General features: G+C 49.5%; 1 protein-coding gene across 1 annotated transcript in view; it reads left to right on the top strand.

Moving 5' to 3' along the window:
- The window catches only part of LOC112072219 (SRC kinase signaling inhibitor 1), an 86014-nt gene that overhangs the window by 57275 nt on the left and 13396 nt on the right, over positions 1-15343 (top strand). Inside the window, 12 exon segments of the mRNA XM_070439700.1 lie at positions 2994-3169; positions 3908-4038; positions 6583-6616; positions 6618-6652; positions 6655-6730; positions 7041-7347; positions 7737-8013; positions 8203-8351; positions 8458-8607; positions 10171-10260; positions 10389-11507; positions 13198-13329. Of these exon segments, the coding sequence (XP_070295801.1) occupies positions 2994-3169; positions 3908-4038; positions 6583-6616; positions 6618-6652; positions 6655-6730; positions 7041-7347; positions 7737-8013; positions 8203-8351; positions 8458-8607; positions 10171-10260; positions 10389-11507; positions 13198-13329 (2676 nt within the window).

Raw genomic sequence — 15343 nt, 5'->3', positions numbered from 1 at the left:
GTGTAGAGGATATGGCGTATGTGATTTAGGGTGTAGAGGATATGGCGTATGTGATTTAGGGACAGCGCAGGGCCGTTTAAYAGTCTGCCCTGTCTGTCTCTTCCTTTAGAGAGAGTTTATGAAACATAACAGTGGTCCAGTCCACTTCATGCATTGTTAAACTCTCCCTAGGGCCCAGCTCAATGGCTCACGACTCCTGGGTTTTGTAGTTTTATAGCCTGCGATTTCCTCAACATACAACTGGTGCTCACAGAGAGGCACAGCAGCAGTACCTGTACCAACTCTCTTCTGATGAGGAACTGGGTTTAAGTGGTGGGATTTATTGTTGGAGAAAGAATACAATGAGTATACAAAACATTATGAATACTTGCTCTTTTCATAAAATAGACTGACCAGGTGAATCCAGGTGAAAGCTATGATCCCTTATTGATGTCACCTGTTAAATCCACTTCAATCAGTGTAGATGAAGGGGAGGAGACAGGTTAAAGAAGGATTGTTCGGCCTTGAGACGATTGATACATGGATTGTGTGTGTGTGCCATTCAGAGGGTGAATGGGCAAGACAAAATAAGTGCCTTTGAACGGGCTATTGTAGTACTGTAGGTACCAGGTGCACCGGTTTGTGTCAAGAACTGCAACGCTGATGGGTTTTTCACGCTCAACAGTTTCCCATGTGTTCAACAAAGGTCCACCACCCAAAGGACATCCAGCCAACTTGACACAACTGTGGGAACTATTGGAGTCAACGGGTGCAGCATCCCTGTGGAACGCTTTCGACACCTTGTAGAGACCACGCCTCGACGAGTTGAGGCTGTTCTGAGGGCAGAAGACACAGATGGAGAGGAGTAAAGTGGTAAATGGAAGCCAAATGCAGCACAGTGGGACTAGAGAGTAGCACTCATCTCAGTCATTTACCTGTGTGTGAGCCCAAGCCTGACTCCTAACCTCTGACCCGCCCCGTTGCCCGTGGAGACGGCCCCAGGCCTGAATAATATATGATGCTCATGAATTATGTAGAGCGAGAGAGAGAAGGGAGAGGAAGGGTGAACGTGGTAGAGGTAGCGTAATGCAGAGAAAGAAACAGAAAGAGAGTATAAATGTTTTTATTGTGACTGCTGTGGCTGGATCAGAATAMATGGGGTTTTAATGTATTGCTTCTATTGGGTCAAATCAGAAGTAATGCTGCAGAGCACATTGTTTATACTGTTGTTCAGTTTGATTCCCTGGAACATTAAAGCAATCCATTATTAATTTCCCTTGCTAAGCAGGTGCTTTCATCTCAGTAGTGGTTGTATTGCATACGTTATAACAGAGTTCATTCATAGTTCTGGATGTGTATTGAATTTTGATTGCTTTGCAGTAGGAGTTAGAAGTCCTACTAGTGTAATTCTCTAACTGGAAACCCTGCTGTTTTCTGCCTGTGTGTGAACCTTATTTTTCTCTGAGTGAGACACACACACACACACACACACACACACACACACACACACACACACACACACAACACAACACACACACACACACACACACACCACACACACACACACACACACACACACACACACACACACACACACACACACACACACACACACACACACACACACACACACACACACACACACACACACACACACGCACATTGATGGTTCGTCATCAGCTAATCACATTCTGTTAGCAAGGGAGACAGGTTGGCTCAGACAGGAGCGCTGGCACATCAGAACGCCCGCAAAGCTCTCAAGGACACAACACACAACACTCTTTCTCTCACAAACACACACACACGCACATGTAACCGATGTGAAATGGCTAGCTAGTTAGCGGTGGTGCGCGCTAATAGCGTTTCAATCGGTGACGTCACTCGCTCTGAGACCTTGAAGTAGTTGTTGCCCTTGCTCTGCAAGGGCCGCGGCTTTTGTGGACGATGGGTAACGATGCTTCGAGGGTGGCTGTTGACGATGTGTGGCAGAGGGTCCCTGTTCGAGCCCAGGGAGGGGTGAGGAGAGGAAGGAAGCTATACTGTTACACACACACACACACACACATATCACAACACGTGGAGGTACAAACTCATGGACAAGGCAATGCATCCCCATTATTAGACAGACAAGGTCAAAAAAAGAACACACCATATGCAGTCAAGGGCAGGGCAGTACTGTTCACAGCAACACACACCCGTGTCTCCCATGTATTCTTTAGCAGCAACGCACTGCCACTGGGCAATTGTTGCCGCCACATCAAGGAATTAACTTTATTTGTTTTACCTATATATTTCTAATAATATATATTTAGAACTAAAAATCACAAAAATAAAAGCTAAATCAATGACACCAATATAATCAAACAATGAACTTAGGGGTAGTTTTTGCATGTCTGCATTACCTACCAGACACATAGGTACATGCTCAGGGGCCCTGATTGGGGTCCCATTGATTTGTTTTTAATGTTTGAGCATAAGAACACAGAATTAGCCATGGCAAAGAGTAGAATTGCAGGAAATTAGCTTTCACGCTGCAAAATATTCTGTCAGCTCTGTTGAAAAATGTATCCAATTGCAGGAACATTTTTGGTCCAGAAAAAACCTTGCTCATTGCTAATAGCACAACTGCCTGATGGTATGCTAATAACAGGATGTTGTCACTTGATTCCATGTTATATCTTGACCTCTACAAGCTACTTACTGCTCTGGGCAGGACCACCTTAGGTGTTAGATATCAAATCCAGAGGGAGGCCTATTGTATTGCAGCAGATGTGTACCATTAATGATCTGCAGAATTCTCTACTGTATGACCTCAGACACCTGTAACCTCTATTACCTACACAATTTCAATACACTGATTTCTGCTACAAGGACTATCATTCAGAACACTATTAGTTACACAATATAATCTTGTTTAACCATTCAGTATTGTGTGTGATTGTGTGTGTGTGTTTGCGTGCGTGTGTGCGTGTGTGTTTGTGTGTGTGTGTGTGTGTGTGTGTGTGTGCGCGCAGCTCCAGAACCAGGATAGTGTGAAGACGCTGCTGAAAAGAACGGAGAAGGAGCTGAACGTGCGTGTGAGTGACGCTCTGCGGAAGCAGGAGGACCCTCTGCAGCGACAGCGCCTCCTGGTGGAAGAGGAGAGACTCAAGTACCTCAACGAGGAGGAGTTTATCATCCAGCAGCTCCAGTCAGTAACTCACCTGATCACGGGATCATTCCTTGATTAAGATTAGTTTGTTGAATGACTGGTTAACTAACTGATTGACTGATTGACTGACTGACTAACTGACTGATTGACAAAATCTATTCACATGATTATTATTATTGTTATTTTTTGTAGGTCATTAAGATCATTGAGGTTCTAAGGAGCTCCTATGATAATAATATGGTTGTACTAAGGCAGTAATACAGGCCGTCCTACTGGCAGCACAAACAATCCCCATGCGTTACCCAGACACTGCCTGGCTTAGCAGAGTGTGTAACTTTATACGAGTGGACATTGTTGAATGAATCATTTGCCTCGTTTGATCTAGGCTTGTTATTAACCGTTGCTAACAGCCATTTTATTTCATTTAAATATTCATACAATTTTGATTGGCCATATGGCTTCAGGCTGATTTACTTGACATCATTAAGTTGGATTTTCATTAGTGGTTTTGCTTCGTCAGCTTGTGTGTGTGTGTGTGTGTGTGTGGGTGTGTGCGTCTGTGTGTGTGTCTGTGTCTGTGTCTGTGTGCCAGCATTCGTGTGTACGTGTGTGTGTCCAGACTGTGTGTATGTCTCTCTATCGGTCTTGTGGTTCTCTCGCTTCGACACACACACCACAGTGTTCTCAGTAGAACATTACAGTCTTCATAACACAAACGTTTTCATGTTAACTGTGAAGGCCTTGTGTTGACACGTCTCTGCTGTGTTGTCTCTCCAGTGACCTGGAGAAGTCAGTGGAGGATATCCAGAAGGGTTCGTCTGTCAATCACAAGCTGGTGACGGTTCAGGAGCTGGAGGAGAAGGCCTCACTTCTGAGGAAACTAGGAGAGACACTCACAGAGCTCAAGAGTAAGTCACTCACTGATACACTGATCACTCACAGACACACTGACACGGTCTGATACACTGATCACTCACAGACACACTGACAGGGTCTGATACACTGATCACTCACAGACACACTGACACGGTCTGATACACTGATCACTCACAGACACACTGACAAGGTTTGATACACTGATCACTCACAGACACACTGACAGGGTCTCATCACAGGAGGCTGTTAACAGCTCGTAATAATGGCCGGAACGGAGCAAATGGAATGGCATCAAACGCCTGGCAACCATGTGTTTGATGTATTTGATACCATTCCACTAATTCCGTTCCAGCCATTACCACGAGCCTGTTCTCCCCAATTAAAGGCGGACACCCAACCTCCTGTGAGTTGCTACACTGATCACTCACAGGCACACTGACACGTCTGAATTACACTGAATCACCTCACAAGGGCACACTGACACGGGTCTGATACACTGATCAACTCACAGGCACACTGGACATTGGTCTCATACACTTATCACCTCACAGACACACTGTAGGCACTGACTTAGATAGCAATCACAGCACACACATCAGTCTCCAAACATCCAGGACATCACAATCACCGCTCTCAGAATCAGACTCCCGTTTGTACTCCTGAGATGATGAAGATGTAGTGTCCCCCTCTCTCTCCCTGTCCCCCCCCTCCAGTTCCAGTTCCCCAGTCTGCACGGCAGTAAGATGTAAGTGTCCCCTACTCTCCTCCCTGTCCCCCCTCCCAGAACCAGTTTCCCCAGTCTGCCAGAGTAAGCTGTAGTTCCCTCTTACTATCTCCCTGATCCCCCCTCCAGACCAGTTTTCCCTGTCTTCAGAGTAATGTTAGTGCTCCCCTCTCGTCTCCCTGTCCGCCCTCCCAGTCCCAGTTACCCCAGTTCTGGCAGAGTAAGATGTAGTGTCCCCTCTCTCTCCCGGCTCCCCTCCAGACCAGTTCCCCAGTCTGCAGAGTAAGATCAGTTGTCCCCTCTCTCTCATGTCTCCCTCCAGACCAGTTTCCCCAGTCTTTCAGAGTAAGATGTAGTGTCCCCTCTCTCTCCCTGTCTCCCTCCAGACCAGTTCCAGTCTTCAGAGTAAGATGTAGTGTCCCCTCTCTCTCCCTGTCTCCCTCCAGCCAGTGTCCCCAGTCTTCAGAGTAAGATCTAGTTCCCCCTCTCTCTCCATGTCTCCTCCAGACCAGTTCCCAGTCTTCGCGAGTAAGATGTGAGTGTCCCCTCCTCTCCCTGTCTCCCTGCCAGACCAGTTTCCCAGTCTTCAGACAGTAAGATGTAGTGTCCCCTCCTCTCTCCCTGTCTCCTCCAGACCAGGTTCCGCAGTCGTGCAGAGTAAGAGTGTAGTGGTCCCCTCTCTCTCGCTGTCTCCCTCCAGACCAGTTCCCCCAGGCCGTCTGCGAGCTAATGCTACAGAATTTAGTGTTCCCCTCTCTTCCCTGTCTCCCTCCAGACCAGGTTCCCCAGTCCTGCAGCGAGTAAGATGTAGTGTCCCCTCTCTTCCCCTGTCTCCCTCCAGACCAGGTTCCCCAGTCTGCAGAGTAAGATGTAGTGTCCCCTCTCTCTCCCTGTCTCCCTCCAGACCAGTTCCCCAGTCTGCAGAGTAAGATGTAGTGTCCCTCTCTCTCCTGTCTCCCTCCAGACCAGTTCCCCAGTCTGCAGAGTAAAGAGTAGTGTCCCCTCTCTCTCCCTGTCTCCCTCCAGACCAGTTCCCCAGTTCTGCAGAGTAAGATGTAGTGTCCCCTCTCTGTCCCTGTTCCTCGTGAGCGCCGTAGTGTGCGTGTTTAAATGCTGTCCATCTACTCTTCTCTTCTTATTGTCTCCCTCCTAGACCAGTTCCCCAGTCTGCAGGAGTAAGATGTACGTGTCACCTCTGCTCTCTCCATGTCTCCCTCCAGACCAGTTCCCCAGTCTGCAGAGTAAAGATGTAGTGTCCCCTCTCTCTCACCATGTCTCCCTCCAGACCAGTTCCCCAGTCTGCAGAGTAAGATGTAGTGTTCCCCTCTCCTCTCCATGTCTCTCCGTCCAGACCAGTTCCCAGTCTGCAGAGAAGATGTAGTGTCCCCTCTCTCCTCCATGTCTCCCTCCAGACCAGTTCCCCAGTCCTGCAGAGTAAGATGTTAGTGTCCCCTCTCTCTCCCTGTCTCCCTCCAGACCAGTTTCCCCAGTCTGCAGAGTAAGGATGTAGTGTCCCCTCTCTCTCATGTCTCCCTCCGACCAGTTCCCCAGTCTGCAGAGTTAAGATGTAGTGTCCCCTCTCTCCTCCCTGTCTCCCTCCAGACCAGTTCCCCAGTCTGCAGAGTAAGATGTAGTGTCCCCTCTCTCTCCCTGTCTCCCTCCATACCAGTTTCCCAGTCCATGCAGAGTAAGATGTAGTGTCCCCTCTCTCTCCATGTCTCCCTCCAGACCAGTTCCCCAGTCTGCAGAGTAAGATGTAGTGTCCCCTCTCTCTCCCTGTCCCCCTCCAGCCAGTTTCCCAGTCTCGCAGAGTAAGATGTAGTGTCCCCTCTCTCTCCCTGTCTCCCTCCAGACCAGTTCCCCAGTCTGCAGAGTAAGATGCGGGTGTGTGAGGGTGGAGGTGGAGGCTGTCAAGTTCCTGAAGGGGAGCCACACAGACTGACGCACTGCTGTGAAACGCTGCAAAGAGCGTCGACTGACACACTGACCGCCATGCGCAGGTACGACCCAACACACTGACCGCCATGCGCAGGTACGACCCAACACACTGACTGCCATTGTGCAGGTACGACCCAACACACTGACCGCCATGCGCAGGTACGACCCAACACACTGACCGCCATGCGCAGGTACGACCCAACACACTGACCATCAGTGAAACATCGACACTGATCCACATCACAGGTACATGAACGATGTTTAACTCAGAGCCTGCATTGTCTAGCCACAGCCCACCAGCACTGACCACATAATGGCCAATATACAGACTTTACTGTCATCGCCTGACATTGGCTGTGTTTGTGTGGTCAGGCAAGTGAACGAGGGCGTATGGAAGAAGCAGGAGGACTTCCCCAAGCACAGCAGTGAGGACCTGCGTAAGAGTTCTGACTTTGACATGCCCACCAGCCCCCCTCTCAACCTCAGTGACCTGAGGGGCGGCAGTAGCCTGTCTAACTGGAGCCCCCACTCCAGCCACAGTCACGGTCATGGACACAGCCAGCCCTCCTCTGGCCCTCACAGGGACAATCATCCCCCTGTGCCCCACAAGGGCCGGGCCCTGGAAGAGCTGGCCAACCGCGCTGCCGCTGATAAGGCTGTGTCTGTGGAGGTTCGACTGGTAAGAAACCCTTCTGTTACTCCATTCTAGTGATTAATCTGTAGTTGTCCTAGTGTAGCGTTGGTATGATGATACAGTATGTATGGGTTTTGGAGGAGAGTGTGCGTAGGCATGAGTAGGCCTACAAGTGTGGATGTCTGCACATGTGTGAGTGAGTGTCAGTGGGTTCTGCTGAGGGGAGGACGGCTCATAATAAGAGCTGGAACGGAGTGAATGGAATGGTATCAGACACATGTTTGATGTATTTGATACCATTCCACTTATTCCGCTCCAGTCATTACCACAAACCCGTCCTCCCCAATTAAGGTGCCACCAACCTCCTGTGGTGTCTGCGTGTGTATACAATATCCCTCACTGTGCTATATCTCTCTATGGCTCCCCCTCCCCAGGCAGCGGAGCGGGACTGGGAGGAGAAGCGGGCCAGTCTGACCCAGTACAGTGCTCAAGACATCAACCGTCTGCTGGAGGAGACCCAGGCTGAGCTGATGAAGGCCATCCCAGACCTGGACTTTGCCGCCAAGCAGATCAACAAGCCCTCCTCCAACACACCCTCCCAGTCTCAGACCCCCCAGAGTGGGGGAGGGACCCCAGAGCAMCGCCCTACCAAGCCCCAGCACGCCACACACAAGCTCTCGGGGAAGGAACCTGGCTCCAGACGTGGTTCTGGTAAGGATACAGCAGACCTCTCCTTACCCAACAGAGGGAGCAGTAGACCGGTTTTGATGTACTGATGGGCAGCAGTGTTTTGTCACATACTCAGCTCATGAATGTGTCGGTGTCGGCTGTGGTGCCAGTATGAAGGTACTCTGTCCGGTTCTCTAACGGGTGCCCATGGTACTGCCCTGCCTGCCACAGATGCAGAGCAGCTGACAGTGACTCGCTATCGTACAGAGAAGCCCTCGAAGTCGCCCCCTCCCCCGCCACCTCGACGCAGCTTCCCATCATCCCCGGCTGGCCTGATCACCCGCAGTGGAGAAACCCTTATCCCCGGCAAGAGCATGAAGGTGACAGAGCATGAGGCATGGATGTATATTCACACACACACACACACATACATACACACGCACCTCCTGCCTAGTTTCTGATCTCCACTATGTATGTGTGTAAAAGTCGGAGGCGGAGGAGGGAGAAGCACAGAAGCCCCATGTGAAGCTGCGACGGACGGTGTCTGAAAACCCGCGTCCTGCGTCCACCCCTCCCACCATCGTCTCTGGAGACAAGGAAGAGGGAGAGGAGGACAAGATCGCTGCTGAACTGGAGGTACTGGTATACCAGCTTCAGAAATAGTGGATTAATAGTGTTTGCAGAGTTTATATAGTATTCGTAGAAGTGGTCCCTGAAGGATTTTAGGTAAGGGTGGACGGAATGGGAAATGTTACTGAAAAACGACACTTCCTCCGCTTCCCTAATTTTGCCGAGAGCTTGTAGCTACACACACACACACACACACACACACACACACACACACACACACACACACACACACACACACACCACACACACACACACACACACACACACACACACACACACACACACACACACACACACCACAGCACACATCACACACAACACCACAACACACACCACACTCACGACCGTTGTAGGCTCATTAGCTGGCTGCTTGTGTGTTAGAGAGGTGGTCAGGTCAAAGCAGCAGGTGCCATATGTCCTCCACACCCAGCCTCTCACTGAGACAGAGAGTCCATTCACTGTGGGCCCAGATTCCTGCTGATCACACTGCTTAGTCCACACACACACAGAGTGTCACCCAGGAGCTCACAGACCAACCCAGGCTGGCCACGTGGACCTAAGTGAAGCGTTGATTGTGTGTTTGTCTTTCTGATGCCTGCTGGCACTTAGTGAAACAATAAATTGGACAGATTTTTTTTTTTTTTTACTGTAATTTTTGATAGTCCCGTTTAATAATTGATCTTGATATCATGGATAACTTATCCTAATTTCACCATTATTTACATTATTTCAACTCTCCCCTCCCTCCTCCTACCCTTCCCCTGCCAGCTGTTTCAGAGAGCCCCCTCAGGCTCAGCCACCCCCACTCCCCCCATTCCCTGCCCAGTGTCCCCCGCAGCAGGACCAGCGTGCCCCCCTCCAGCCTTGACCTATGGCCCCCAGGGCCCCCGGGCACCAAGGTAACGCCCTCCCTGACCTCGCGAGGGCTTGTGTGGACTGCTGCTTCCTGAGACTGCCCTCACCTTCCTTCTCGCCCTCCTTCCTCCTCGAACTAACACTTCCACCCCTCTACCCCCTCCCTCAAATACACACTCCCATGTTCCATCCCTGATCTCTACACCCCTCCCAGAGTACACMGTCCCATCCTCACCTTTTATCTCTACCTGCAGAGTGCTCTCCACAGGGTCTCCTGTCAAACACAGCAGCTGGTCACCAGCACACCGACTGTACACTGACCCTATTCTGCTTGGTGCTGTAGGGAAAGTAAAGGAGGTTGTACTATTGTTTTAAATGTAGCCCTTTGGTCCAGCACTCCCCTTGTTCTACACTACCAGAACACACCCTCTAAACACACTGTCTCCAGACGACACACACACCCTATACCAACACACACTCACACCCTGATGGAGTGATCACTCTTCCTTACACACAAACACTCCTGTGACTAGTCACTCTCTGTGTTGGTTGCAGTGCTCTGAAGTGCATGGATGTGCAAGTGTGTGTGTGAGGGCTTGTGTACGTGTGTTTGTGTGTGTACGCGCACGTGTGTGTGTGTCTGTGTGTGTGTGTGTGTGTGTGTGTGTGCGTGCGTGCGTGAGCAGTTGTGAAACTCTACACTGTGTCTACCAGCTGTCTAGAGCATCGTTGGACTGCTCTGGCATACAGTGGAAGCAGGGCAGCTCAGAATGCACTGCCAGCATACTGGCATCACACTCACAGGTTAGTGCCCTAATGAGAAGTATTTTAGARCCAGTCAATTACCATTACACTGTTYAGMAAACAATCCTATTTTATCTTATTGAATGTATGATGGAATATTACTTCTATTCACCCATTTTGTTTAACAGGCACAGAGCATGGCCCTTCCTGRTYCRTCCTTCTCTCCTGTCCCCCGGATTGTGCTGACAGAGTRYGTGTCAGTTTCMCYCTCTCCCTCAGAAGGCTTTGTCAGAGACTTGACACAGGACCATCAGATGTCCCCAACAGTGGRCCAGTCCCAGAGYMAGACTGCTCCTCCCCAGACAGTCCCCMAGATCCAGSAGGTCTCTAAGGGGAAGGATCCCGTCAGCCAGCCCCAGAGGAAGCCYTCTCGGCGGGGGGAGCTGAGAATCCTGGAGTCCTTTGAGAAGRAGGAAGAGAGGGARGAGAGAGARGAGCTGTCCTTGGTKCTGACTGAGCTGGRGGTGATGGTGATGTCACCCTCRGAGRCCCAGAAGCTCAGCAGGACCTGGGGAGAGGCTCTACARACACTSACCATCCCACCTCAGCCTTCAGAGGGAAGCACTGAAACCCGTCTGTGTGGGGCTCCACTACTGGTACTMTTCAGGGAGACTGTGACGGTCAGAGAGGCCTACAGGAAGCTGCAGTTACTGCTGGGCAGGGAGGAGGACACAGGGTCATCCAAGGTGGWCCCCAARMCCAGAGCASRWTCTTCTCACAGCAGCCTGAGCAGCAGCCYCAGTACCCTGGGTTCCARGATAACTCTCKCYCCTGAGCAGCAGGACTCTCTGAGAGAGGCTCTGAGGAGAGGGGTGGAGACAGGGGCCAGGAAMYTGACACTCCCTCACAGYACTGGAACRAAGAGCATTCTAGCCACCCTTCCGGAGCCCAGTCAGGACTCTGCAGAAGCAGCAGTGAAACCCAAAGGGTCTGCAGGKTGTRAGGAGAGCCAGGCCAGGGAAGAACAGGGWCTGAACCCCTGGAAGCARGGAGAGGACATTAGGAGCAGCACCTACAGSAGGCTGGACAGCCTGGATGAAACCATCCGCGAGCTGGAGAACACCCTGCTGGAGCTCAGTGGCCACCCCACCACAGTGCAYCTCTCCMMCCSMACACYCCCCACTGACACTGCCTTGTCAGAGGCTCCAGACCCAGCCCAGACGCCTGGTACCACCACCTCAGAGACCAAGAAGCCCCCAGTCCCACCCAAGCCCAAACCCTSCTACACTCCTGCCACGATGACCAAGGTCTATAACGTGCACCCCTGCATAGACTCTGCTCTTTAGAGGGCACTCACTTCTCTCTATCCTCTTCTGTCTTTTTGCCTTTAAGTGTTGGGGTTGCTGTTTCTGCTGAAGCTGAAGCTTTATCTTGTCTTCCTCCTATTGACTTCAGAGGGAATCTGACAGCACGTAAATGACCAACCTCACATGGAGTTGTACCTCACACCTCCGTTGAACCTCTCAACCTGCCAATTCCCACGTAGAAGTAATCTGTYGTCTGCTCCCTGTGAAAACGGGTAGATTTTGGCAGTCCAAACAGAATGTTTAAAATCTGTTCAACTCCAAGGGGCCTGCAGCAGATGCTCTCCTTCTCTGTTCTGTGATTAGTCATGTGGGGCTACTGTCCACTTGGAGACGGGTTGTTCATTGTCTTTTCATTGATCTTCTGTTTCTACTCTGTAAACCAGGGCAAGTCCAATCTCTGCTGCAATAAACTGTCATTTCTCTTTCTCTCCCCTCTTTATTTCCCCCCCTCTCTTCACGTCTTTGTCTTGTCTTCTCTTTGTCCTTTGCCACTTCTCCCGTCTCTGTAATCAATTACCAGTTACCTGCATCCTCAACTATTATAGCTTTACCTTGAACTTTCTTTCGGCTTATCGACAATCGAAACGTTGAGACTTGTTTACAAATTGGTCTGAAACTGAATACAGACACACACTGTTGTTTTCATTATCCCATAGTAAATCATTAGCATAGGGCAGACCAGACCTCGGAGGGCTCATTGCATGCTGGGAGTCGGAGTTTGTCATTTCACCTTTAGGTCAACACTCCTTGTAAAGCTCCCAAAATGAAATACATGGTTGAGTAATGCTGATAGATAGAGAGTTAGAGATAGACAGGTGAAGAGGTAGAGTGTAGCATGGACCACCATGTTGTCTCAGTGTGTAGATAGGCTGACACTCAGTCCAACTGCAGTGGAGTGCCAAGCTACAGTGGGGCTTGACTGTCAGGGACCATTTCTCCTCTCGGCCGTTCAGCTGGAGAAACAGGTCCCGTGGGCTTGACGTGGGGTTGGTGTGGAGTTGCAGCGTTTTCCCGCCTTGTTGCATCACCCTTAGTACTGTAACCACCACTGCCTTTAACTSGGTCTCATTAGGCCAATCAGATCCTTCACCCAGGTTCCCTACTCTACCCCTGAATGATTCATATTAGCATACCATACTGGGCGCTCTGTCTCCTGTAATCATTAGCACTGCCTTTCCTCTTAGCCCATGTGCGTGTATGGAGGAGGTTGGGGAGTAGATAGGATGTGCGTGGAGTGAGTGAGTGAGTGTGTATTTGCTTTTTGCATATTAGAGGCAGAGAAAATGGTTGAGCCGACGACATCATATGATGAGCCCCCGGTGCAGCCATGCTAAGCAACACCACTTTGAATTTCCCATTTCCATATTCACCTGTTTGTCAGATCTTCTGCAGCCAGTGTGTAGTGATATATTGAAAGTCAGTGGGGCGGATAGTAGGGAGTTGTTTCAGCGAGGCTATAGTGAGCACCCTGATCKTAGGGCTTTCAGCAGCCGGCGGGCATACTGGGTGAGAGCTTCTATTGAGTTGGTATATGTCTGATTAAAAGGAATGAAATGTAAATCTGTTCGTGCTCTGTGRCACTAMTACTCACGTCTCTCCCCTCTTCTCCTCTCCTTGTCTCCTTCTCCAGGGAGGCARCAGCTCTTCAGCTGTGGGTAAAGTCCACTCCTCGGCTGCCTCCAGACTGAAGCACCTGCAGCAGAGCAGCACAGAGAAGACCAAAACTGGCAAGAGGGAAGACTTCCTCAAGGGCCAGCAGCAGGTACTGTATTCTAGTGAGACTGATCATCTACTACTGACTGCCCCTACCTAACTGACCCCACACCTCGATCTTCTGCACAAGGTAGCCTATTCCACTGTTGTATTAGCGTACCTCCATATCTTGGTGTGACTTCTTAATCCATAGACCGTCGATGGATGAGCCAGAGCCACTAGTACTACTAGGGTCCTGTTTGATAAAGGGGCTAAAGATAGTGTATGGATTAGATAGTGTAGTGCACCAGGGCACCTGAAGGTCTTGAAGGATGTTGGGTTATAAGTTGGGAGATGCAAAGGGCCCCAGGGGAGACGGGGAAATGGAACTGTTCAGGCGTGTCAGAACAAAGTCAAGCTAAGAGAGAACTTTCTTCTCTAGTGCTGGCAGGAGTCATGTCAAGGAAATAAGCTTTAATGTCAATGTTATTTGAAAAATACCGGAGCACCGAAGTGCACCTAAACCCTCTCTCCACGCTAAAAATACTTTGATTGGGAAGAGTATAGCATAATGACAGAAATGAAATGGAAAGTGGGTGTTTGGGGGTAAAACATACGACGTATGTAAATCATTGTACACAAACAACAAGTGTGAGGTTAAAATTGGCAAAAACACACACATTTCTTCACACAGGGGTCGTGGGGTGAGACTAGGGAGCAGCTTAAGCCCACCTCTTCAAACATATATATCAACGAACTAGTTGCGCGGGCAATACTAGAACAGTCTGCAGCACCCGGTTCTCACCCTACCTAGAATCCGAGTCAAATGTCTACTGTTGCTGAGTGAATACTGGTTGCTTCTGTCACAACCAAGGACGGGCCTACAGCCAGCATGTGATCTTCTGCACAGATTCTGTCAGACCTGGGCCTGACAGTAAATCTCAGTAAAAGACCAAAATAATGGTGTTCAAAAAAGGTCCAGTCACCAGGACCACAAATTCCATCTAGACACCGTTGCCTAGAGCACACAAAAAACTATACATACTCGGCCTAACATCAGCACCAACAGGTAACTTCCACAAAGCTGTGAACGATCTGAGAGACAAGGCAAGGAAGGGCATTCTATGCCATCAAAAGGAACTAAATTTCAAACATACCAATTAGGATCTGGCTAAAAATACTTGAATCAGTCATAGGGCCCATTGCCCTTTATGGTTGTGAGGTCTGGGGTCCCTCACCAACCAAGATTTCACAAAAATGGGCAAACACCAAATTGAGACTCTGCAATGCAGAATTCTGCAAAAATATCCTCCGTGTACAACGCAGAACACCAAATAATGCATGCAGAGCAGAATTAGGCCGATACCACTAATTCATCAAAATCCAGAAAAAGAGCCGTTAAATTCTACAACACCTAAAAGGAAGCTGATTCCCAAACCTTCCATAACAACGCATCACCTACAGAAGAAGATGAACCTGGAGAGAGTCCCTAAGCAGCTGGTCCTAGGGCTCTGTTCACAAACACAAACACACCCCACAAAGCCCCAGGACACAGCACAATTAGACCAACCAAATCATGAGAAAACAAAAAGATAATTACTTGACACATTGGAAATGATTTAACAAAGAAAACAGAGCAACTAGAATGCTATTTGGCCCTAAACGAGAGTAATCACGTGGCAGAATACCTGACCACTGTGACTGCCCCAAACTTAAGGAAAGCTTTGACTATGTACAGACTCAGTGAGCATGCCTTGCTATTGAGAAAGGCCGCTGTAGGCAGACATGGCTTCTCAAGAGAAGACAGGCTATGTGCACACTGCCCACAAAATGAGGTGAAACCGAGCTGCACTTCCTAACCTCCTGCCCAATGTATTGACATATTAGAGACACATATTTCCCTCAGATTCACACAGATCCACAAAGAATTCGAAAACAAATCCAATTTTGATAAACTCCCATATTCTACTGGGTGAAATTCCACAGTGTGCCATCACAGCAGCAAGATTTGTGACCTGTTGCCACAAGAAAAGGGCAACCAGTGAAAAACCAGCACCATTGTAAATACAAACCCAGTATTTATG

This window comes from Salvelinus sp. IW2-2015, unplaced genomic scaffold (genome assembly GCF_002910315.2).
Source record: "Salvelinus sp. IW2-2015 unplaced genomic scaffold, ASM291031v2 Un_scaffold1858, whole genome shotgun sequence".
Classification (NCBI taxonomy): Eukaryota; Metazoa; Chordata; class Actinopteri; order Salmoniformes; family Salmonidae; genus Salvelinus; species Salvelinus sp. IW2-2015.
Note: the sequence above shows the minus strand (reverse complement) of the source record. Positions and strands in the feature narration are given on the sequence as shown.